Source organism: Acanthaster planci, linkage group LG06 (assembly GCF_054643075.1).
Source record: "Acanthaster planci isolate LZ-2023a linkage group LG06, COTS_SCS, whole genome shotgun sequence".
NCBI lineage: Eukaryota > Metazoa > Echinodermata > Asteroidea > Valvatida > Acanthasteridae > Acanthaster > Acanthaster planci.
In genome coordinates, this window is record NC_141782.1 from 361,478 (window position 1) to 388,539 (window position 27,062).

The 27,062-nt window shown below is 40.2% G+C and overlaps 1 protein-coding gene across 5 annotated transcripts; it reads right to left on the reverse strand.

The window, feature by feature from the left end:
* Positions 1–27,062, reverse strand: LOC110974698 (differentially expressed in FDCP 8-like). 5 transcript variants are annotated; one of them, XM_022226488.2, is made up of 14 exons: positions 26,897–27,062; positions 24,739–25,425; positions 12,238–12,374; positions 11,594–11,743; positions 10,727–10,868; positions 10,132–10,196; positions 8,515–8,571; positions 6,343–6,439; positions 4,863–4,990; positions 4,311–4,424; positions 4,003–4,083; positions 3,529–3,669; positions 2,291–2,400; positions 1–2,054 (listed from the first exon to the last, which is right to left on the reverse strand). In XM_022226488.2, exons 1-14 carry the CDS (start codon positions 26,913–26,915, stop codon positions 1,976–1,978), a joined length of 2,007 nt encoding a protein of 668 aa, XP_022082180.2. In that variant the 5' UTR covers positions 26,916–27,062; the 3' UTR covers positions 1–1,975. The 5 variants fall into 5 exon arrangements, with proteins under 5 accessions (XP_022082180.2, XP_022082179.2, XP_022082183.2 ...); XM_022226487.2 differs by having other exon boundaries at positions 6,343–6,442; XM_022226491.2 differs by lacking the exon at positions 8,515–8,571.

The following is a 27,062-nucleotide window of genomic DNA, read 5'->3' on the forward strand; positions in this document are numbered from 1 at the left end:
TTAGATTCGGGGAACGATTTATTCTTCAGCACCACCAAGAAGTATACACGTGGAATATACTTCAAAGGTAAAAATTTATATAATAATACAGATATTTGACGCGGAGCAACACAATTGGTCAAATACCATGACGAAAACCACTCACATTTATAAACCTGCACAGATTGCTTCATAAGATATTGAATTCATGTAAAAAGATGCTTGATTTTGAAAGGAGGTTAACGAGGATGGCGTAGGTAAAAGGAAACTATGTGGGGCAAAGGAGTTGAATTAGGATATAATTGGGTCTTCCAACACCCAACCCAATGGTCAACAAGTGGTTACTAGCAAGAATTAAAACAGTTGAAATCAATAACCTTAACCCCCACTACTTTCCCATTTCCTGAGAACACTTGCAAGTAAGTAATAAGTTATTGTGTAAACACACACCGTAATACCTAGCACTGTCAATTTTAAGATCTCACATTTTATTCACATGAAGACTGATAATATTGATCCCAATCCTTCCCCCTTATATGTTTTACAGAATCTGACAAATCCATGACTCAAAGCTCAGACATTTCGGTCATCCATGTTGATGGCAAACGCTGCATTTGGATTCTGAGGGGAAAAAAATCACACTGCATCAAGGATAAGACAAATATACAAACCACTGTGAATACATGGACATTCCACTTACAAGTAAACCAGCAGAAGCCGCAAGGACAAAAGATTGTATCTTATGAATTTTTTCAATTATCACAATGTTTGTATTTTGTAACAAGTTTTTTGACAAATCCACAAAACTGCCTCATGGTCGTCAGAAAAACTGAATTTTTGTCCAAGGTGACCAAAGGACATGTTACTTTCTAATCCCAGGGGAGAAGACAGAGTGTTTTTGAAAACTCACTTTCCCTGGAATTATACCTTACTCCATAATGTAATTTGGGGGTTAAAAACAAGCAAAAAGTAGAATTTATAAAAGTTTCACTTTGAATTGCAGTCACTCTGGTACAAAAGTAAAGTTTTTGAATTTAATACCCCAAATAGTACATTTAATAACACTTGGTTTTTAGACATAAATAAAATTTTTCCCACATCAAAATTTCAACTTAAAAATCCCTCAATTTGATTTAAATTGATTGATATTCTTATAACAAAGGAAAAGATTGGTGTTCCACCCACAATTATCAGCATTTTAGGAAAGTGATATAATACTGTAAAAATTTGAACAATATTTAAAAACACTCACAACAGTCATGATAGCTCTCACGATTTAGAAACAATGAACAAGATATAGTTGAGATTTACAATATGATCAGTTTTAATGGAAGAGGACAGTTGTGGGTCATTCTATAAATTTGGTGTACACTTTTTTCCATCCCTGTTACATCTGGGGTCAATTTCATAGAGCTGCTTAAGCACAAAATTTGCTTAAGCGTGAAAAAACCTTACTTGATAAATGAGGTTACCAGCCAAAACTCCATATAATGTATACTGTTTTGGGATTGTATTTAGCTTGTTTTTTGGTTAGCATGACAATCAGACAGAGTTTGAGCCGGTAACCTTTGTTTATTAAGCAAATTTTTTTCCTGCTTAAGCAAATTGTGTGAAATTGTGTGTGATTTTTGATGTTTAGAGCTCATTCTTTAATTCCCAAGAGTGAATAAATACTTCAAATTATCTGTCAAACAAATAAAAATAGTTTACAAATCAATTTCAGCGATATACCTCTTGTCAAATTACACAGGTCAGGTGTAGACAGGGACGGAACAATGTCACACGTGGGACCCCAAATTTATAGAATGACCCTTCCTGCAAAAAGTTTGTGGTTTTTTTTCCTTGGATAGATAAATTTTGGTCGGTATATCTGCTAGATAGTTTTGCTGCTTGAGACAGTTGGCATATGAACGCTGCTGGTCTAGATTAATAGATACTGGTTATATGACTTGACAAATAGATATTTATAAATCACATTCTCCATTTCATCTTGGTTTTATCGTCCCTCTTGACAGGAACGTCTTGATAAGCGTTTACACTTGGGACATTCTCCCGAATGCTTGAAGAAGCAATCCCTGTAATGACACCAAGCAAACATAAGATATCAAATGTGACAACGATGCAGAAATTTACACTAACTGTGAAATGATGCTTACACATGTCTCCCTATTCAACTCAGCACCACCGAGGCCATTCAAGGCTGAAATAAATACAAAACATGCCTGCTGGTCAAGGGGATTGAGAAGACAAATATCTCTTTCTTTTTTTGGGCTAGAGTTCTGTCGGTGATAAAGAGAGCGAGTGGCCTTACCTGTGGAAAACTGCTGAGCAGTGGGAACAAACAGCAGCGATCATGTCAAAAGGGTACAGGACTTCATCAGAGTTGCAGAGCTCACAGATAAAACCCCTTGCTTGACACAGCTACAGATACAGAGACAAAAGGGTAGCAAGAGACAGTGACACAAGAACACAGGCTTGTTTTGATGCGAGGGACCTCTGGTTATCTCAAGAAAGGATTACTATCATTGCCATCAGAGGAATTGTAACAATACAAGGTTGAACAAGACTCATAAACTGTAATTGGTCAGCCAACCCTAACAAGCTGTGTGGTCAAGATATCTGCATTGGTAGGCAGGAGGTCATAGGTTCGAGTCCCACCCGAGTAAGCTTGTCAATTTTGTTGTGGGCTCTTGAATAACACCTAACACACCGTGTTATGAATATATGCTTGTGGAAGCTCAAACAAGTCATTCAAAATTACCCATAAGCATGTTACTGACCCAAGCAAAAATTTGTGGAAAGGGTCTGACTTCATACTTCATAAGCGATCAAGCCACCTTGGTAGGGCTGAGTCAATTCAAATAATTCACAATTCGAATATTCCACCTTCATTTGATTGAATATTCGGTCATATTGACCGCCAGATAATTGATGAACTAACCATATAGAAAATCAGCTGCAATAACACACACAATTGAACATTTAATCAATATACTAGCTTCTTACGTCTAGGAGTATCTCCAGCCATAATTTAGCAACATTTACAGACGAATAGTACTTCTTGTCCAAAATGTAAAAATGTCTATTCTTATGAAATTTGTTAATGAATACTTTACTATTAGAATCATCGTAAGCTTTCTGTCGCTTTTCATTTGAATCTACTTGAAACAAGCCTCCACAGTGCAATTTTTCTCATTTAAAACAAAGAAAATCCTCCCTTCTTCATGAATTTTGCATTCGAATACAGAACCTCGGAAAATAATATTGGAATATTCAATATTCACAGCCCTACACCTTAGCCGAGGTAAATGGGCATGATGTCACAGTTAGTTGGTGAATAAAATGCATCCACTATCAAGTAACTTCAAGAAATGTGAAACATACAGCAGCTTGGAACATAATTACACTACTTCACATGCAACACAGGGTGCTTTGGCCTAGTCGCTGGCATCAACAACAGTCTCTACTGGACCACTTTTATTACGCCTCATTAATTTGAAGGTTAAAATGCCAACAGATTTACATCATCTTTGATCTAGCGGTACTTACTGGGCATTCTATCTTGATGTGGACTGCGTAGTTGCCATGGATACCAGACAGTGTTGATAAGAGAGTACTGTCCTTTGTATCAATGAGATCTTGTAAGGAGTAGGTCTCTGGACTGTCCACAAAGTGAGGTCGGTTCTGTAGCTAAAGGATGGGAAAAATCATACTTCATGTGGTATTTCCATCTTCAAGCAAAATAACCCACAAAGCCATTGCACTTTACAAGACACTATTACCCCCAACTGGCAGGCATATACATTCTTGGATTCATCTAGAAAGTACAAACGTCAACATCTAATGCAGCTTTGAGAAAACCTGCCCCTCAACGTTTGAAATATCTCTCTGGGTGCTAAGAAACACAGTGAATTCCCCCCTCCCTTGCCAATGAATATTGCAGGCCCATCCCCAAAATAGAGCCTGAGAGACTAAGCGATGGAATATTGTCATAGAGGCAAAGTTGAATGATTGAATGTGTACCTGAAGAAGGAGCTTATCCTCCATGGCTTTCCTACAGGACAGGAAGTACATCTTCATGACCAGAATCTCCTCACGTAACTTCTGCACGTAGCAAAACAGACGGCAGACACCGATTTCACGATGCATCACTAATATACCATCTTACTTACGGCGATAATCTTTAGACACTAATACTTGAAGAATTAAAAATTAGCTACATTTGACATTCTTATATATCTCATCTTCTTGGACAACAGCGAGTCTTGATCAAGTAAATTACTAGAAGGAAGTCTCGCAGTCCAAACCAGTAAGATCTGGACAGAACCTACCTTAATTTGACTGAGTTCCTCGACGTAGTTGAATAACATTGGATTCAGGTCCTGAACGCACAGCACGGCTCGACGCTGCATTAGTTTCAGGAATTGCTTGGACTGTCGACACACCTGCACAAAACACACAAAAAAGTCTCAGAATGTGAAATTTGTCCTTTTTTTAAAATGCAAACTAATAACTTAGAGGTTGTCAAAACTCAAAAGCTACCCACGTGCTGTGTGCCAGTCTTTCTGTACAATTCCTGTCTTGCAAACTCAACCGTCATGGAGAGCTCAGTGAAGAAATTATTTTGCTCGTTTATTTCCCTTAATAAAATTAAGGAAGAAGATTATACAGTGGAGCCTAGGTCACATTAAGAGGGGCAATCAATGAGGTAAATGTCTCACTTCATATCTGAAATATACGAAAATGCATATAAAAAACTGCAGAGCTAAAAACTAGAGGCAGCTTTCTGGATTGCACCCAGGAGAATCCAAAGTTGTCAAGATTTTCAAAGAAAATACCAAATGAAGAATGGAACTTGTTGATTTAGAGAAAGGAAAACAGACCTTCCTGGTGTTAAAGTCCCAGTTGTGAATGACCCTGGCTGGAATGACCTCTGTGTCATTCCAATGACACAGACTGCAGTAATAATGGCCGTCATAGTCACATTGCCTTGGGTCTGCGGCATCACCCTCTGGAAAAAGAATGGCAGAAACAAAGGGAACAATGAGGGGGGGATAATGAGACTGAAGATATTTTGAGATTTGGAGTGTTTATATATAACGGTTTGCCCGTACCCAACGTATATTAATAAGCACTGTATGCTCAGTGCTTGTCCCAGAGATGTCTTCCCAACGCAAAAATACATCTTGAAAATAGTTCGCGGTACCCGCTGCTTCATTTGACTCGGACCGGCCAGCTGACCCCAGCAAGCTCGGTGGTCGAGTGGTTAAGACATCTGCACTAGTAAGCAGGAGGTCGTGGGTTCGAGTCCCACCCGAGTAAGCTTGTGAGGTTTTTTTCGCAAGCTCTCGGACAAGCACTGAGCATACAGTGCTTATTAATATACGTTGGGTACGGGCAAACCGTTATATATAATTAACATCTTCCCAACGCAAAAAAAAATACATCTTGAAAATTTGGAGTGTTGTGGAACATTGAGAGGAGTGACCAAAAAATCCTTGAGGAGTAATTTGTCATACCCAAGGCTGATCAAATCACTGCCTCAGTGCCATTCTATGGGTTTTGAGCTGGACCAAGAGAGGGCACAATTTCCTAGCAATGGAGGCTCCTTTGGCAGTAACTGCGCATCCCTGGTTCACAAACGACTGCGAAATGCAAGCATTATGGTCGCATTGCTAAACATCAAAATGAACACTCCTAACCAAGACGGTTTCTTTTCAACAGACGAGGGGGGATGTTTCTGCTCAACGGCGGATAGTGTCAGGGACAATCCAAACAACTCCGAGAGCTCTCTATCTACTCACGAAATAAAGCTAAACAGTAAGTGACCTTGACAGGCAGTGTGCTTCAATGAAACCACACCAGAGAGAAATAATGAGCGTTGGATCCTTGGCTTAGCCTTCAACAAACAAACGTCCCTGAATTGTGGCTATGTCTGCTGTCAGTATAAGGCTCTTGCAAATGGTCAAGACCTAGCTCTAAACATGATTCAGACACTGCCTATTTCATGCATGCCTTTATATTTGATTTATATCCAGCAAGAACTGAGACTGGGGGCGTACCCCTCAAGATGTCCAATTGCTATACACACTCCAGACTATGGTTACACATCCCTCCTAGCTGTCTGAAAAGAATTCCTCAGATTCCAGTGAGGCAATGCCCAACACAAAGCGGGGGGGGTTCTCTCTGTCTCATATCTTGCTTCAGTAAAGTTTTAGGAATTACAGGTGTAACCATCTCCCCCCCCCCAAAAAAAACATCTTTTAACTTTAATGATTAATGATGATAATGATTTCACAAATATTTCATCAATTTTACTCCTTACACTTCAGCAGGATGAACAAAACTGATGTTTGAACTCACTGAAAGATAGTTGCGTCCTGCATTCTGCACATCGGTAATTCTGAGCAGCTAGGCCTATCTCTGGGCATATATCCATGATGTAACCCCGTTTAGATATCTGCTGGAAAACATAAAATAACCAGACATATTTCCAATCTGGAAATGTCACCATACACCTGTTCATTAGATAAATGCTATGCCCGGAGGTTTCAGCTATAGGAGACTGTAATGAGAAGCTGTTACATCCAAAGATTTCAAACTGTCAACCTGCCGTTTTGTTGCAGATATTGATGAGCAAAATAAGCTGAAATATTATTAATTTTTACAAAACTGAACACACTTTCACAACTTTTTTGGAATTGTAAGTCCAATTTTGACACGCTCAGATCAGCCACTGAATATCAATTCTCAAATTAAAAATTTGTTTACAATCTTTTGTTCCTCAAAATGCAGTCAATTTTCTTATGAAATCTAAAATTTTCAACTGACTTCCAACGTTTTTTGCATGCCACCATCAGAGAAATAAAACAATGAAACTTTTCTTTTCCTCCCACAAGAAAGTCATCGGACCTTCACATGCTTACTATCATCACAAGAGGTTGAGAGGCTTCGTGGGATTTCGTTATTACTATCAGTTTTGATGAACAGTGCTGTTGTTAGGGAAAATACCATAAATGTGCAGTAGAAATTTCCTGGTTGGGAAAATCATGATGGTGCAACGTAATTGATTGATTAATTTATGTCTGTACAGATGGGGGTGAATGAATGCACTTTCACTGCATGACAACTACAAATGTCATATTGGTTGCATATCATGTGCCGAGTTTGGCACAGGTGTACATGTGTATGTATTTCTTTTGAATGATTCCATTAGTATAATGTTCATGAGAGAGCTTACATCTGGCGAATTATCCGTGACATTTGTGGTCTTTTAAGTTTGCCAGGCCTGATGGTATGATCAGCGACAGACAAATCTGGAACTCTGCCAAATAAAATCACTAAACAGGTTTGCAGTGTAGATGCAAGATACCACAATATTATGACCAATATGTTATTTCCGCTCAATCTACATATTTTTTCCCCTGCTTTTTTTTGCTGGTTGGTGTCTTTGCTTGAAAAGCAACGATCTTGTAGCCTCCGTTCCAGGCTGAGTAATAAGTAGCAGCACCATATTCCATGAAAGAGTTCAGGAAAAGATAGGCATGACATCAAGATATGAAACTATTCAGTGTCTCCAAGATCAGTTCAGCTAGGAATCACTTTCAACCTGTGGATTGATGACAGTTCACATAAATGTAACTGAAGGCTACATGAGTTTGCTGACCCTACTACCAATGCATTACGAGACCTATACAGAATGCAGTTTCTATAGAGTTGAATGTGATGGATAAAGGCAAGCATTTGATAATGTTTGGATGATGTTTTCCTTTCTGATTCTTTGATATCATCTACAGCATGAATGATTCCTCTCTGCGGAAATAAGAAAAACAATAATATTCCCCTCATGAATTCCCCGGATTCAACCGTTCCCTTCAACTTTGTCTCACTACCAAATGTAAGTGAATGTTCCATTTAATACATGGAATGTACAAGCTCACTTGAGATTTCTCCGTGGAATATTTTCGAACAAAATAATGCACGGACAGAAGGGTAAGTTGAAAACAACTTGAACCAATGAACACTGTTCTTTATCCCCTGACGTAATGTAGATAGACCCACCCAGAATCAGCCACAATCCAACACTGAGCAGTAAACCGCTGACAATTCCTTCCTCTTGAAAGGAACTGAGGCATCAAGCAACGTGTAAGATAGCACTGGTGACTGGGCTCTACAATACTCCATCCATCAAATTCTTACAAAATCTAGAGTGGGATTTTGGTGGATTGAAGTGGTTTGGATTACAGGGGAAACAAACCATCTCTCAGATAACATCATATGTTCATGAGCTGTTGGTGACTGGATGAACACCCCAATTCATTTCACATCTCGGCGTGTCTGTAGATTCGGGCTGAACGTAACCAAATTTTTGACCCCAAAAATGACAAACAGAGAATAAAACAAACTAATGGGTCCAAAACCTGACAGAATTAGGTACTAACTGGACAAGTTGAAGAAGAGTTAGTATATGAGAGGTTAAGAAACGGATTGTGAAAGCTTGGAAGAGTTTCAATGAAATGAAACATTGATTAGTACCTGTGTATTTGCACCTGCATTACGGTTATCCATAGAAATTCTGGGGACTGATCTAGCCTAAAAGGGTACATGGAAGACAAAAAATGGTGATTTACAGTGACTTTGAATTCATAGATCTTGTGTACAGGTTTGTCACTGTCATCTTTCCTGACCCCAAAACACCATGTGCACATAGACAGTTTAATCCCTGCCGAGAAATCTGTATTTTTTGCAGAGGAAATTATTCCAGAATCCAGAATGTTTTGCCGATTGAGTTAATTGTCCCCTAAGAAAGTCCATCCTATCATTGACTGAGCCTTACTTTAAAAACTGGGATCTAAAAAAAGCCTTCAATAAATTTGAATAGACAAAATGTACATTTGTTGGTTGAAACATCAAGCAAGGTTATTTGTCATTCAATGCAAAGATATGTACTTAAAATGCCAAAGCATGCCATGTTTGATATTGGTTTAATAAAAAAAATACTGAGAACTTAACATTGCTCTGATTGGCATGTGACTTGATGTTAACTTTTGATGTGATTGGTGCACAGCACAGCAAATTATTTGCATATATATTGCATCACAATAACAACAAAAAATAAACAAAATGATGCCAAGCTGTCATGGATGTGTACATGTTAATTCCTGACAGACAGTCCGAACACTGTTCTAACAAACCCCATTGGAATAGGCAGGGAAAACAGGATGTGTCGCCTGCAAACAAAAAAAACATCGCACAAAGCACCCAGAAGTTAATTTCTGTAAGGCAGTTGAAAAGTTGTGACCAAAAGTTCTGGAGTTTTATTTGTCAAGCAAAATATCTCAAACGTAACGGCAGTTCAGTGAGTGCATCATTAATCCAGAGGGGTAAGCGTGAAAGGAACCTGTCAGCAATTTTTGAGCTTGATACGCGAAAATAACAAGAAGCTGGTGTCATGCAGAGGTTAGTCTGGGGGTGGGGGCAGGGTGGGGGTGGGGGCAGGGTGGGAGGGGTCTAAAAACTCTCTTAAAAGACCTGGGTCCCCCTTCAGCTATTAAGAACAAGTGTTTGCTACACATTGATACTAGCAGATGCAAATTCCAAGAGAGCACATTCCCAATTTTCAACATTATGTGTACAAACCCATAATGCCTTGAAGAGAGAGGAACACACCAGAGTGAAATGGCACTCATATGTCTATTGGATGTGGTTACATTTTACATTATTTGCTGGTAGAGGGGAGTTGACCCAAGAATTTGAGAGGAACTCCTAATAATGGCTAATACCTGACCAGGAGGGCGTCTAGCTGCCTATCCACCCATCCTGAGAATAGGCCAAAATCATTCAAGACAGGCAATTTTTGCTAAATACAAAATATACAAACCCAAATTAATTTCACAAATCTTTGACACTGGAGACAAAAGATCTTTAGAGTTCCATCCCAAGCCCAGGGCACAATGAAAGCACGGACTCGGATAGCCCCAAGGGAACCTGAACCAACTCTGATTACATCCAGCCTTAGACGTCTCCGAGATGCACAGGACATCAGCTTGCCACTGAACCTCAGAATCATATCCTGTTTGCTACAAAGTTCCAAACACAAACATTTCAACTGACTCGTATTTCTGGTGTACAGTCTTAAGGATGCCTACCTACCTTAGTGCTTGCACACTGCCGCTTGACAAAGTTGAGACATTTGCTGTGACAGCTAAATCCACATTCTAGAAAAGAAATCGCCCAGGTGATTATAAGATTTAAATGACAAATTTAAGATCTCTCAAGCCTGACTTATACTTGGCAAACAAAACAAACAATGACTCTTTAATATACCTCTGGTGAAACGATTGCCCAGAAGTTGGCATGTGTTCAACATCAATCTGAACTTCTTCACGGACATGACTTGGCTTTTTCAGTAAGAATGAAGCTGAAGGTAGAAAGCTACCAAATGCTAAAGAATAAGTACACGGACAATTGCATTATTCCCCAGAGTCACTTTTTAGTGGAATTCATTTTGAAGAGATGTTAAAGCTTTTTTGAAGAGAGGTCAAGAGCCTCTATGAATAAATACTCAACATCATCATGTCAGATACGCATACCGGTCTCAAAACAAAGCTATAATGACCAAAATAACAGAGCAAAGACAGACACCACGAAGAAGCCTTTTTACAACTTTCATTTCCAGAATGAAAAAAGGCCCGAGGGAATGTTATTTTTACGAAGAACTACAACTTGACAGACGGGAGACACTCACCATAACACCTGTGCCAACTCTGAAGCATCCCCCAGATGATGGAGTTACATGTATCACATTGGTGATTGGAACTTTTGCCTTTCCTTTTGACAAACTTATGACCAAGGACCTGCTTGATGTCCGGGTCCTTCTCCATGCCCTCCTGAACAAAGATAAATAGCAGCAACAGGTGGTGTGAGGGAAGCAGTCACAAACACTTCATTAAACACTTTCAGAGGCAGCGATGTAGTTCAACTCATTACAAGTGAGTCCTCAACTCATTACAAGTGAGTCCTCAACTCATTACAAGTGAGTCCTCAACTCATTACAAGTGAGTCCTCAACTCATTACAAGTGAGTCCTCAACTCATTACAAGTGAGTCCTCAACTCATTACAAGTGAGTCCTCCAAGTCCTTTCAAGTTCATCTCAAGTCATCCTTTAGGTCAAGTCACAAGTTATTATACGAACCGTGACGAAAGCATACCTGTGTCACTGTTCATTCCATTACTTGTTACTGGACTTGCAAAATGACTCATGACTGGGTATGTGATGGGGCCAGTGGAAGGGCTTTAGATGGGCTTGACTACAGCATTGATAAAAGGTACCCAGTAAATACTTGAAAATACTGAGAAGTGTATTACAGTGTCCTTGTTGATGGCAGATTCAAAAACTGGTTTTTTAATCGACTTTTAAGAGACACATCCTTCCTTTGTGTAAAGCAGACTGAGTTTGTAGCCCACTGATGCTAAGGACACCACAACAAACACACCTGGAACTATCACTGTAAAGTGCCTTGCTTGTGGACACAAGGCCTGCTGCCTGGGTTTGATTTCAAAAGGCTCTAGCCCATTGTACACGTTTCGAATGACTGTTTTGGAGAATCTGACCTTGATTTCTAAGAGCTTCATGCGTAGCTGGACCAGCCTGTTGACCAGCTCTCGTCGTTGCTCGGAGTGTTCACTCGTCTCCTTGACGGACTCCTTGCATAGCTCTATGGCAACCTCCAACTCCTCTTGCCTAGAGAACCCAAAGCAGCCCTGGCCAACACGAGAAACAGTGTATTAAGCAAGACTGTCCCCGTATACAAACTGCTTACTAGCATAATGTCAAATGATGACAATCATTTTAAAAAAAGGCATGCACTGTCTCATTACATATTGCACTTCATCTTGTTTGAAGGGAAATAAGTCGAAAACATTGGTTCCAATTCTGATGGCAATTTTTTTTTAGTACTTATAAGCTCTGTTCGTGTCCTGGGCTACTGTAAAGACTTTCATTTTTCACAACTCTGAATATTTAGCACAAAATATTGTTGAGTTGTTCACTAGTAACATGCTTAAGGAGACAAAACTTACTCAATAGAGCATGGCGCGTTAGATGTGGTGTGCAAAAGTTGAAAACGCTAATCTGTCTGGTTGTACCCTACAGCCTGACTAAAGATCTTGGCAAAACTAAGTTAACTTGGGATGAATTTCTTGGCTCACAAGAAGTCTTGAGGGCCATGAACATAACAGAAGACAAAAGCTGATACCTCAGGATGTGAGAAATGGTCTTCCGTGATACCCAGATCTTCGTTAGTAATCAAGGCCAGATCCAGGTCCTTGGACGGGAGACTGACTTCAGTGTCAGTGTCGCTGGATGTAGACTGGTTCTCGTGTCTCAGGGTACCTTGGAAACATAACAGGGTGTCTTAATTACACAATTCCCTCAATGATCTGCACTGGGGACCTTTCTGAATTGTCCAAAATTAACAACTGTCTGGAAACCCAACGACTTATTCTTTGTACTTGACCATTCAAGAAAGCAAAGAGCTAGGCTATATTCAGCTATGCTGAATTAAAAGACATAAAATATATGTTATAAACATGACAAATATAAAAATATACATTATACATGTATATATATTTACATATCAGTATGAAATACATACATGTAACATGGGATCAGGATCAAGTTAATCTTTGTCATGTGACTGGTATAACCAGAGCAAGAATTCTGATTAAAACTTAAATTTCAACTCTGGCCGTCGGCTAATATTATCCCAGCTAATAAAACACTGGTGCACTATTTCCTGAGAGCTTCCATTGGTTTATTCAAGGGTTTCCAAGACTATTCCAATTAACAAAATTTAAGGACTACAAAATTGGACCAAATCGGAACTACCCAGCAAGCAAACCCCCAACTTGGGAAAGAGGTGTAGCTGTAAAGAAATTGTATACATTTAAACACCCACAATCCACACAATTATATTCAAATAGTACACATTACACGTACATATGAATATTTATACAGCAATACTCGCGTCACAATTTGATTCATTAATAGAGTAAATAAGTATTGAGCGTACCTCGGCTAAACATCCACCAAGCGTTGGTCATTCCCGATGCTATGGCCATGCAATCTACAACTGCATACCCATGCCACACCCAACAGACTACATCACAGTGTAAACCAGACCAAACAATGAGCTGATGCAGTGAGCAGAGGCTAAGGAAGGAATGACACTGATCAGTCCCAACCAGGACCTTTTATGCCATAGTCTATGCTTCAGTGAACGGACCAGAATTCAAGAATGCAATACATGCTAAGGAGAATCTGTACCTCATTCATGATGAATAAAAGCGTTTCAAGTCACCCAACCTGAATACAAGTAAGCCCGATTACAAAACAATAAAACTGTCAGGGTACCCAGCCTATGCAATCCAGACTTGACAACAGCCCGTTCATTCCAAACCAACAAACTAAATCACATCCCCCACACAGAAAAGTTGTATGCCCTCATAAAACCAAATTATCCATCAAAACTACAATTATCCATAATCCTCTTCATTTCTGGAAACATGAAGGCTCAGGTGATGTATACTCTCTTACCACATTTCTACTCAATACATACAGGTCATGTCATCTACACATGGGACTCCAAACCCGCAAAATCGAGTTTTAACTTTTAAAAGCAGTATTTGTAACACCATCTGGACTGAAATTACTAAGTGTAGTCTTACTTGTATCTCGTGTAAGGAGAAATCCTCAGTTTTGAAATATTAGGTTTTTTAAACCATTAAACTCTCTTTCTTTTAATGTTTTGTAAAAACTATTTCCACATTGACAGCAAGTAGTAGAAGAATGAGAGTTCTGGACCAAGCGCCCCTTTTTACCCGGTTTTTGCTCAAAACCCTTGGGTAGTACATCGACTCAAAAAATCGTCGAAACATTTTTGGTGGGAAAAAATGGGAAAATCCTGGAATGACGTGAACCCCGGTTTTTGCTCAACACCCCTGGGTAGTACATCGACCCAAAAAACCGGGGATTTCCACTCACCTTTTGACCCCGGCACCGCTCGCTCGCTCGCTGTAAACAACCCGTGAATAGCGCCGGGGATTTCCACTCAACTTTTGACCTCGGCTGTAAACAACTCGCGACAGAAATCCCGCCCGAATAAAAATGGAAAAATTTTTAGAAACCTATATAAAAATAGAGATAAGTTAATCAGACACAAAGAAGATTGTCAAGGTTTAAACGTTCCTACATGTAAAGTCGAAATGCCAATCGAAGGCAAGAATATACTCAAGTTTGAAAATTATAAAAATAAGCAAGATGCGCCTTTTGTAATTTATGCCGATTTTGAGTGGGTTTTAGAAAGGTTAAGCGCAGCGAGTACCGATACAAAAACGGTGAAAACTCAAAAACATATACCTTGCGGATACTCATACGCTGTCGTCAGATGCGATGGAGTTTGCACTAGCCAAAAAACATATAGAGGTCAAGACGCGGCCGTTAATTTTGTAGGGTCACTTTCTCGGGAAACAGCGAATATAAACGAAACGTTTAAAAACAAAGAGCCGTTGATTTGGAACGATCAATTACAAAAAATTTACGAAAAATGTAATAGATGTTGGATATGAAAAAAGTTGATAGATCGAGCGAAAGCGGATGAATCTCACTGTCAATGTGATATTCCAAAAACACCAGAGACAAAAGAAGAAAAAATCAAGTTTTGCCGTATAGTTAAAGTTGAAGGCAAAGAATGCAAAGAGTTCAAAGAAAGGAAATGTTTGGATTGCAAAAAGCCCATCAACAATTTTAGAAAGGTTAGAGATCATTGTCACGTGACGGGGAAGTACCGAGGCCCAGCGCACGCTAGTTGTAATCTCAAGTTAAGAATAGTGGTCGATCAAACACCTATTCCGGTGATCTTACACAACTTGATTATGCAAGGCGCTCACGAATTTTACGGGAAATCAATCAAGTTGATCGCTAAAAATACTGAAAATTACATTTCGTTTTCTTTTGGCCAACTCAGATTTTTAGACTCCTTTCATTTTATGGCGGCTTCGCTAGATCGGTTGGTTAAAAATTGTTCGCCCGATGATTTTAACTTACTTTGCGAAAGGTTTCCAGAAAACAAAAGCGCAGCGAGTACGACCGAAGGGAGGACGAGTTTACTCTTGGAAAAGGGAATTTACCCCTATGAGTATATAGACTCCTTTGATCGGTTCCAAGAGAGACGGCTCCCACCAGTAGACGCTTTCTATAGCTCTCTGAAGCAGGGAGGGATAACCGAGCAAGAATACGCTCGTGCGGATACAGTATGGGAAAATTTAATTGCCAAAACCTAGGCGACTACCACGACCTATACGTGGAAACGGATGTGTTATTGCTCGCGGGTGTATTTGAAAACTTCCGGAAGGTATGCAAGAAGAACTACGGCCTTGACCCAGCCAACTATTATACGGCGCCAGGCCTGTCGTGGGATGCCCTCTTAAAATACTCTGACATCCAATTGGAACTACTGACAGACATTGATAAGCACTTGTTCTTTGAAAGGGCAAAAAGAGGTGGTATTTCGAGTGTGGGTGCAAAGCGATATGCAAAGGCCAATAATCCAAAACTACCTGATTACGACCCGAATAAGCCAGAGTCACAGATCATGTACCTAGACGCAAATAATTTATACGGCTGGGCGATGAGCAAATATCTGCCTGTAGGGGAATTTACCTGGGAAACAGACTTAGAAAAATTTACTTACTATTATATCCAAGAGTTACGGCTAACTGACGACTACGGTTATATGTTTGAGATCTCTTTAGATTACCCGGAACGTCACCATGACAAACATAATGACTTTCCACTTGCACCCGAAAATACATGTATGTCGGTGCCAAACGAATGGTTTTCGAGTTACCAACAGGATTTAATTGGTAATGGAAAACCGACTTCGGTAGACATCTCGGTAGACAAACTAGTGGCCACTCTCAACACCAAAGAAAAATACGTGGTTCATTATCGTACATTGCAAAAATATCTCAAACTAGGGTTGTGGATCAAAGAAGTTCACCGGGTATTGAAATTTCGTCAAAAGCCGTGGATGAAAAGCTATACTGACAAAAACACGAAATTGCGCAAGAAAGCAAAAAATGATTTTGAGAAAGACTTTTTCAAATTGATGAACAACTCGGTCTTTGGAAAGACGATGGAAAATGTGAGATATCGAATTGACGGTCATTTACTGAGGGACGTACAAGATGCCGACAAATACAAAAAATTAACTTATAGACCAAATTACAAATCGACGGTGCCATTTGAGAATTGCGAGCTTTCGTTTGTGGAGATGTACCGAACCAAAACAAAATTAAATAAGCCAATCTATTGCGGTGTAAGTATTCTCGATATCTCAAAAACGTTAATGTACGATTTCTACTACAACGAACTAAAATCAACTTTTGGTGAAAAAGTACGCTTACTTTACACGGACACTGATTCTCTATTAGTTCAGATCGAGCGAAGCTCACACGATTTAACTGGTTACCTAAACGAAAAGCGTAATTTATTTGACTTTAGTAATTACCCGCCCAATCATCCGCTTTACAGCGTCAAAAATAAAAAAGTTATAAGCAAAATGAAAGACGAATTTGGTGGCAAAACAATTTTAGAAGCTGTTTGTATCAGACCGAAAATGTATTCAATCTTAACTACCGATCACAATTTAAAGAAGGCGAAAGGGGTTTCCAAAGTAGTAACCGAGAAAAGCTTAACCCACGAGATGTATAAAAGCTGCCTATTTGACCGGGTTTCTTATTTGAATAAACAACAATTATTTAGATCGGATAAACATCGGGTGTTCACCATTTCACAAAATAAACTTAGTTTGTCACCTTTAGATACAAAGCGCTACATATTGCCGAATGGAATCGATACGTTGGCTTACGGGCACAAGCTAATCAGGCGGTAATTCGGTGTCTTCGGGTACTACCTGAAGTTCCTCTTTGACGAAACTCCTATTTGGTCCGTTTAACAGATAATATAAAGTTGGGCCCGTTTTTATCCGCTTGCCATTCATCCGTTTAAATTGACTTGTTCGCCTTCCAATTTGATAAACGTCCACGGACCAGATAGGATCTGTCGCCCTTCTGACGGTGCCGCCCTCTTGCTCGCCCGGGTAATAGAGGTACCTGACGACCGCGTCTGGAGGAAGTTCTCTTTGGGTAGTTCTTACAGGTGCACTGGGTGTTTGGCTCGCTACGCTCGCTAATTTTATAGCTTCTGCAGGAACAGCATCTATTAACCGCGTTTTTTCCTCGTTCAACGATTTTACAACTTGAGGCAAACGTTCTACCCATTCCACGTTACGCACACCCACGTTTAACATTTCTTGAGCGTATTGGTGTCCAAATAAACGCTCTGCTAAAGTGCGGTTAAACCTTTCCACGATTCCTTGAGATCTGTGTACCCCAGGTTCACCCACTTGAATTTGTACTTTATTTTTTGTCATTAACTTTTTAAACTCGCCTTTGAATTCAGACCCTGAGTCTACCATTACGAATTTGGGCCAGGTCAGAGGTGATCGCTCGTAAATTTTCTTGGTCGCTTCACTCACTTGCTCGGGGTTTTACTGGTCAACGGTTCTGCCTCTTAATACCGGGAACCCACGTCTACCACGGTCAAAGCGTACTTAAACGTTTTTCTTTTAACGCGGTCCCAGGGTAAATAAAGTACGTCCATTTGATGCGCGTAATTAGGTTCGACCGATTCTGATTGCAAAATTGTAGGTCTGGGTACGTAATTTGGTTTTGGTAAGTATATTTGCCAAATGGCCTGCTTTTTTAGCCACTTCCTGATAACCGATTTGTCTGCACCGGTCTTTTCGTGGAGATGATCGACCGCGCTTTCTCCTTTCCAATAGCCTTGCGGGCTGTAAAATAGTTTTTTAAATTCTCTCTCCATTTTAAAATAAGTTACACGTATCGAGCGAGCGTACAAACCCGGGGCGACTACGAAGTTTAAAGGCGTTTTTGCGTATTGTAACGAATCTTGATATTGGTCGATCGACTGTTCGAGATCGGGACCCGAATTAATTAAAGATTCCACAATCGTAATAAATTGCCGTCGCGCGTCTAATCCGGTGCCGGTGGCCAAAACGCTGGTCTTGGTCTGCGCCTGTGCCCCTAGTAATGCGTAGACGTAAGCTCGAATTGATTCGTTTACCTTGGTGATTCCCACGTCCGTCAACCTAGACTTTTTAGGAACAAAATCCCACCAGGCCAAAGTAACCGCGTCCGACTGTGAAATCCAGGTGACCGTGTAGGTACTCGCGTGACCGGAACCTCCCCATCCAAATCCCATGTAAGTAGATCCCGCGTATTTACCGTTGGTCACATGTAAGTCGTGCGCGTCGTAGTTTTTACCCGGAACAGGTACGTATCCATTGTCGTAGTAGTAAGCTGTGCCTAATCCGTTCGACAAAGTGTCTCTCGTTTGTTTGTACGATTTATTCGGGTCTACTCCGTATAAAAGGCACGTGTCGGTAAACTTCCGATTGTCGTAATTATTGTGTAACGCGTCAAATACGTCGTCGCTCGGAATGGGCATCACGCAGTCGTAAAATATTTTCCGTACGGTGTAATACACGTGAAAGTTAAATAAAGCCGAGACGTACGGATTAGGGTCGGACAGTAGATCAAAGCCCACACAGCAGGCCGTCGTCGCGCAATAGACCGCAAAATTAAATTGATTTTGGTAAAACGATATCGCCTCGGCAGACCACCTATTTACCGCTTCATCCGTGGTTACTTTTGGTAATTTATACGCGTGCGTTAAATTTGGAAACTCGGCTGTAAAGGAATTGTCTTCGTTTACTAAAATATTTAGACTACTAAAATTGCCTCCTATTTATTTTAAAAGAATTTTAAAGGAGGTGCCGTTGGACAGACCAAGTTTTGATAAGCGGGTGGTGATTCTGATAATTTTGAACACCTTAAACATTCTGGTTTCTCTTCGTACTCCCTCCGGTCGTTCTCACTTCGTTTGTACTCAACCGACTTTGTAAAACTTATTCGCCAAGTTTTTTTATAAGATCTTTTTTTAAAACCGCCGCCCGTTCGTTGGCTAGCGCTTCTGCTCTTTCGTTGACTTGACGTTCAAATTCTTCTTTGGTGTTCGCTTTGCTAGCTTCCAATTTTGTAGACGTACGTGATCTAATCTTTTCTTTCATCTCGTTAAACTTTTTCAGCTCGGATAAAATAAGGACAAATTCTTCATGGGATATGTCACCGTCTTCAATCGCGTGAGATACGTATTCCTCAATTGTATTTAATTTAGCGTCTGCCAACATTCAAATTTGGTCATGTTTTTTAGTTTTGTGGGTGAGTCTACGAGAGGCGTACTTTAGAATCGCGTAAGCGCCAAACGCACCGATAGCGATGCCTTCCATCACAAGTCCGACGGGACCGGTAACGACGCCCAAAATGGCGGGAATGCCTACGGCTGCCGATGTGGCGCCCAGTGCTTCTACTCCATATTCCACATATCCGAGCGCTGTTAAAAGTCGTTTGATCTTTTTGTAACTATTTTCCCTCGCATCGCGTTCTCTTTGGATTTGAGATTTAATTTCTTCGATCTTTCTTAGCCTGTAAACCTTTGTTTCCGCTTGTTCAGTCGAGTTTAAAGTCAACTCCGGGTGTTTACTTAAATCTGGGTATACGTTAGTCGTCATCTTTTATAATTACGCGTTTTAAAAAATGTCTAACTCGATTAAAATTTTGCCGATGTTATTCAAGAGCTCGCCTCTGTCGTTTTTAACAGAAAAAGTCAATTCACTGATGTTCCTGTCGATTAACTTTTTAGGCGTTTCACAGTGATTACAGGTGCGAGGCTCGGTAGCTATCACGTACAGCAAGTCTAAAGTCCGCCCGTTATAAAAGTTGTCAAATGTATTTAATTGTTTGCAATGAATAAACGCGAGTTTCAAGGGGTTTAAATCGTACTTGCCTTCGTAAATAACGTTGGGTAAAAGTTTTATTTTGGGTAAGTTCAGTAGCTTGGACACTTCTTTGTTTAGTCACAACTTGAGATTGGGGTCCGTAATGGCCAAAGTGACCCGTTTAGATTCCGTGTGAACCTTAAAAGAAACGCCCGGTATCGAGTTTAACAAAAAGTGAAACCAGTCTGTGCCGTAATAACCGGGAGATACCATGATGCTTCCTCTTTGACCCTCGGGTAATGGTTCGGATGAGCTTCGCGAATAAAGTCTGTCATATATAGGCCCAGTTAGCCCCGTCAAAAACAGTCTTTTAGTTAATTCTCTTCTGGGTCTCCTGGGGGAGTTGGTGGTGGTGGTAGGTCGAGTTGGTGGATTCCCTTCGTAGATTTCATCTAAAGCTTGTCTTTGCCCCTCGAGCAGTGAAGCTGATTTAATTTTTTTATCGTCGAGATCAAAAGCTAAACGAGCTCGCGTTTCTGATGGTTGTCTTTGGTTTAACTGATCTTCTAAAGCTGCGATTTCTTGGTTTAGCTGCTCAATTTCATCAGCGATGATTCTGATTTCTTCCGCTAACTCGCCTCTTTTATTTGCTTGGATCAATCTGTTTTTAGCTGTTTGTACTAATTCTGGATTGGGAGATGAGTCCGTTCTTTCCACTGAGGGTATACCGGGCGGTCGTTCGCCAAGTACCCCCGCTGGCCTACCGTCCAAGTTTGTATCCCACTCAATTTCAGTGGCGTTTGTTACGTTAAAATATCCAGCTTCAAACTGAATATTCTTTACTCGGACGACTTTGTCGCCTTTGGTGTTGTTGATCTCGTTTTTCAATCTAAACGTCTGCGGGTTTTCGGTCAAGTGAAAAGTGTGAGTCTCCATTTTATTATATACGTTTTATACGTCTTGTTTGGCGAGGTTAAACTTCTTCATAGCATTTTCCCAGTGCTTATCCGAGACTTGAAAAAGGTCTTTCACTTTAGATTTGGTTTCCCCAGTTGTGTCTTGATAACACACCGCGATTAAAGCCTTCAACGGTTTACCTCTAGAGATCTTACCGTTTAAAGCTTGGTTCAACTTGTATTCTATTTCACCCGCTTCGCCGTTTTGAAAACAAATGTTATACTTCTGCAACGTTTTTCTCGATTTTGGTGGCTTGGGTTTTTTCCAAACGTGATGATTAAAGTACCGATCTCCCATGTCTGCGGGAGTGTACGAGGAAACCCATCCAAGAATTTGACCACAATTTTTACACGCATATCTTTCATCTATTTCAACTATTTGGTGGTTACAAGGCGGGCTTGGTTTCACATTTCTCGTTGCCCCAATTATGTGTACTTCCTTTATATTCAACAAGTGGCAAAGTTCCGCATCAGTCATTTTATATAAGGGTTTATTTATTTATTTAAAGTAAAAAAAAATTTTAACCCCGGTTAATATAACCGAGGTTAAATTGATTTTTCAAATTTAATCGTCTTTTAATTCAAATCCGCTAAACGCTTGCAACGCCGACTTACTCGAAATTAGACCGTCATTTCTAATTTTCAACATTGCCGCTGTCACTCTATAACTGACGCTGGCTCCGCAAGACAGTGAACCGTGGGTACCGTAGTATACGTCTTTTGCACAAATAAATGATTGCGCGTCGCATCTCTTATTGATAAATTTATCGATATTTGACGAGTCGATAGATCTTTTTTTGTGATCAAATAGCGAAGCAAAGGGATCTATTTTAACGTACATTTGGTGTTTAGCCGTATAAGGCGGTTTAACTACATATTCGATTTTGTTCAATTCATCGATATCGTGACTGGCTTTGTAGGCATTTACGGTGTTAGACGGGAGATTAGACCCTTGAGACTCCATAAATTTATAAACGGCCAAATTTATGTGATCGAGTACGCTTGCCGTAGGTGATTGTATCTGGTAACAAATTTGACGGCCCTGGGTGTTTTCGGGCGTTTTATCTCGAGTGCCATATTTGTAAAGTGGGTTTATACCGTAACAGGGTTCTGTCGTCATAATCAACAGGCGTTTGTTTTGGTCGTTGTGATGGTAAAAAATGGGTGAAGTGTAGATCCCTTCTTTAACCACGGGATTTGAAATGATTAATTTACTCGGGTCAAAGGGGCCATAGGTAACATTGGGATTGCAGTTGTCGACATTTAGGCGCTCGTGGTCGTCTGAAACGATAAATACTTGAGTTGACATGGTTCTTATTTATAATTAGGTTTCTAAAATTTTTCTCATTTTTATTCGGGCGGGATTTCTGTCACGAGTTGTTTACAGCCGGGGTCAAAAGTTGAGTGGAAATCCCCGGCGCTATTCACGGGTTGTTTACAGCGAGCGAGCGACCGGTGCCGGGGTCAAAAGGTGAGTGGAAATCCCCGTTTTTTTGGGTCGATGTACTACCCAAGGGTTTTGAGCAAAAACCGGGTAAAAAGGGGCGCTTGGTCCAGAACTCTCATTCTTTTACTACTCAGCAGTATTCCCTTCACTCTGCTCACCTATCAACATACGATTGGAGAAGTGTAACAAAACCAACAATATTACATACAATCTTCAACAGTCTATTAGTAAATAATAAAACCAAGAAGGAAAGTAAAACCCAGGATAGACAAGAACTATATTTTGATGTTAATTATACATATAACAGGTTCTTTAACTTTTTACAGGGCTTCTTTCAACCCTAACCTAAACATGCCATATACATGGTAGGATTAGGTCAAGATACTTCCCAGCAAGATAACTGACGACAATTAGGATTAATAAATAGAAGAAAATTGACCAAATACTGGACTGCCTATGTGCCAACACAAACATCTTGACAAAGGTCAAAATTTGATTGCGATATTGAAAAACATTGTATTGTGCACTCAACTTTCTTTTGTGTTGGCATCAACAGAAAAGATGGAGAGCTGACAGTCTCGGGGCCTCTTTTCCTTCAGCTGTTTGGTCAAGTTTGTAATTTCGTCTCGCAATGAATCAACTTCTGCCTTAGAAGCCATCTTAACCAAAGTTGTGTAACTCTTTTTTTGGGGGGTGGGGATGGGGACAACTCAATTCTCCAACAACTTCCAAATAAACAAAACATCCAATTACATGATTCAAAATGTACCGGCAATTACATCTAATCAAAATAACAACAACCTTGACGCAGCTTGCTTGTAGTCCTTGAGATGACAGTACTCTAGGTGACGGCTTGATGCACTCTCATTGAGACCCCAGGGTGGATGGATGACACTAGTCCTAATAGAAACGGTGAATTTTGATGTTCCACCGGTCGTAAGGCCTAGCCCGAGATTCAGTACAGCACACCGACTTTGGTAGCAAGAAGAGGGGCACATGCAATACATGTACCAGGTAGTCCCGTTACAATAAAATACACCTGCATAAATTACTGCTGACTGCTCCATGTATAACCAGAACGAGAACTATGATCAAAATTTAAAGTTCAACTCCAGCCACCGGGTAATATTATCCCAGCTTATAAAAACACTGGTGCCCTATTTCCTGAGAGTTCCGATTTGGTCCAATTTTGTAGTCCTTAAATTTTGTTAATTGGAATAGTCTTGGAAACCCTTGAATAAACCAATGGAAGCTCTCAGGAAATAGTGCACCAGTGTTTTATTAGCTGGGATAATATTGCCCGACGGCCAGAGTTGAAATTTAAGTTTTAATCAGAATTTTTGCTTTGGTTATAATAATGAATAAAAGTATTTCAAGTCACCCAACTTGAATACATGTTACCCAGATCACAAAACAATAAAGCCCTCAGGGTACTCAGCCTATACACCCCTGATTAGCCAACAGCCTATTCATTCCAAACTGACAAAGTAAATCAATTGGCTACACTGGTAGCGCAGCTGAATGTATTTTTATGTGATTTGCAGACCAGCCGACCTAGCCGTACTCCTTCCTGAGGTCAGGCATTACCGCACAATAGATTAAAAAGTATATGTATTTGAATGAGCCTTGAGTTCATTTAGATTTTGAATCTTTTGTGTGGTAATGCCTGACCTTAGGAAGGAGTACGGCTAGGTTGGCAGGCCTGGATTTGTGGAAGGTCAACACCCTTTCAGACATCTACATGTAGTTGATCACACTCATGTGCCTTTCCAATTGAATACATACATGTACATGAATTGACTCAGTTTTGCACTAAAAGTGCTCCTTCAAGGCTCCGGGAGGCACTATTCATTTATCTTGACAGCACAGATTATACATTGTTTTTTCCTACCAGGTAATTTTTTGGACCAAGAATGAGAAAGAACGGATGGTTATTAACTTTTATTACAGCTAACTGCATTGTCAGCAGCAACAACCAGCAACCAGCATGAAGAGGCAAATGCTATTTGGAATTAACGACAAAACAAAACCAAGGACAGAGTCCTGTTCACAGAAATTCATTGGAAGTGGGAACTGGAAAGAAGACTAGTCTTTGAACGAGCAATATTTTAGAAACATGTACATTTATGACTAGAGACTTGCATGACAGAACAAATTAATTTAACCCTGAACATGCATCTGTGGTAATAAGCAAACATGGCTAATTCTTGTGAAAAAGTGATAAAAACTGCAACATTTAAAGAAGTGAATATGTAAGAGGCATCCTCATAAATCTCAATAATAGCATATTTTGAATTGTGTACATTTCTTAGATTCATCATTCAGCTTTCTACTTGTGCTTCGATACGTACAGTAACATACAAACACAAAGCGTTTCATTGAAATGATCGAATCGAAGAAAACGGTGACTTTTAAAGCTACTGGTAAACTTACCAAAGTCATCTCTGTCTCCTGAGAAAGAGGTACCAGAGACAGAGGGAAAACTAGCCATGTTGTCAAAGTGGTCATCGTGGATGAAGGGTACCCTGTTGAATGGATTAAACCTCTCTCGGTGTGCAGTTCGGTCCCTGCTGCTTCTTTCCGTTAGCAATGGCGATGCGTTCTCTTTGGCAAAATTCTCCGGAGAGGAGGGTAGTGAATTTCCTTGTATCATCTGGGCAGGTGCTTTGGGGGCGCTGCCAGTATCTAAAGCTACTTCCGGAACTGTCATTTCTGTTGGTCTTGTCTCACTGGGATAATGTTCCCTATCTTCAGGCTTCACACCATCCGTGCATGCCTGTCTCGTTTCCGATTCCCCATGGTCTTCATGATGTCTCTGTCCTTGAGCTGTCGCCGTGTCGCTGTTGAAGCCCGAGTCACTTCTCCAGCTCTCCTCCGTCCAATTAGCTGATGGCGTTGGTGTCGACTGTAATCTTCCATCTGATTGGGGATTCTCCTGTTGGCTTGGGTCGGGGAAGCATTCCCTGTGATCAGCAGTTTTGACTCGCTCTTCGTCGCTTTCTGACGAGAAGCTTTCAGAGTCTGACCCAAGGCATGTGCCGCTAAACTTGATAACTGCAGTGGATGATTCAAAGGTCTGTGTGATCTGCTCAGGTAGTGGAACATCTTCATGATCTGGTACTGTTAAGAATTAAGAAAGAAAGTTCAGGCTAAGAAATAAGAAAGTTCACAAAATGGTGTATATTTTGATATTTTATCATAAATCCTGTTTTCCATCAGTTTCTACGATTGTTTCAGGCTCCACTCTGTTAACTCTACAATTTCTTTCCACTGAAATGTGAACATTTAATACCATATCAACATATTTGACGACGGTGGATATAGGGTCTAAGCTCAGAATTTAGTGGGCTTATTTTCAATCTTTTAAAAGCAGCAAGTGCCTTGTCCAAGAACCATAGTTCTAGGGATAAACAGTGGATAGACTCAAAATATGATCAGATGACCAGACCTCTTTACTAACATGGAAAAAAAATTGGAAAATTATCAAAAATTGACGTGTAAATATGGTTAAAAGAAGATTGAAGTTTGATAGGGTGAAACATTAACAGCAGTTTTACAGAAAGTTCAGCTGACATATTTTATGATACATCCAATGAATGTGATTGTGATACAAGATGACATAAGCCTAGAGATAAATGACAGGCTGGGACAACCCCCTGATTGCAAATTTCACGATGTCATGGATGTCATGAGAATTAGGGGTCAAACTTTGAAGCATCATGGGTACCAGACCAAGATATAATAGAAACTGTGGGTAGGGGGAACTGTGCCCTACTTCCATGATTTCTCAAGCACGCCTATTTAGCAGAGGTGATGTACCATTCCATGGGTGAGAACTTGGTGTTCATTTACACCTTTAGTACCCTGTTCCTATAATTAGGAAACAAAATCTACCTTTTCAAAACAATTACCTAGATAAGTTGACAGTGATTTCCTCTTTCATATCAGAAAGAAAAGAAAAAAGGGCTTTGGTTTTTGAGGGAAATTATGGGGTAAAATGGCCGTGTAAATGACACGATGAAGAGCTAAGAACAAAGACGAATTTGTGAATGAATTAGTGGTTCCTTAGCCTGGATGAAGGGTTTTGTAGGCCTTACTGGCATGACTGGGTCCATCTTTTTGATGGTTCCGTACGCTGTGGCATTGGAAAAGTTCCCCTGCAATCCCAGTAACATGAGTAAGGCGGCGGCCTATGGAGTAGTACCTTACCCTTCAGAAAGTACAAAATCGCTAGGTTGGGTAACCAGATGTCAAACAAAATGGCGTGATGCAGTCGTCTTTCGCCAAACTCAGGTAACAAAATTCTGGCTTTCTTGTTTAAATATTTTCAATATTTACCTAAACTAGAGCTACTAGGATTAACTTAAGGAATGGATCCTCAAGGTCTGAAAGTCAGTTAGTTTAAAAAAGAAGACTTCGTTTCCTTAATTACAGGAACAGTTTGCTAAACACCGCGAACTCGACCAGCACAGAATCAGAATGTAAACATGGTGGTCGAACTCACTGACGAGTCGTAATCGTACTAGGATGCATGGTTCAAGTTCAACAACGTCACTGAACGTCACAGTAATGATCAACTTAACTCATTTACCCTTTGAATCCGAGTCCATCTTCGCAGCAATAATAATCTTCACGTCATAACTCTTGCCAAGCTAGTCTACGAGTGACTTCGCGAGTCTCGAGTTTATGCTGATTTATCAGACTGTTTTAACAGTTTAGTTTTTTGGCGAGCTTATTCGCGCCCTCTGTTGTTCGAG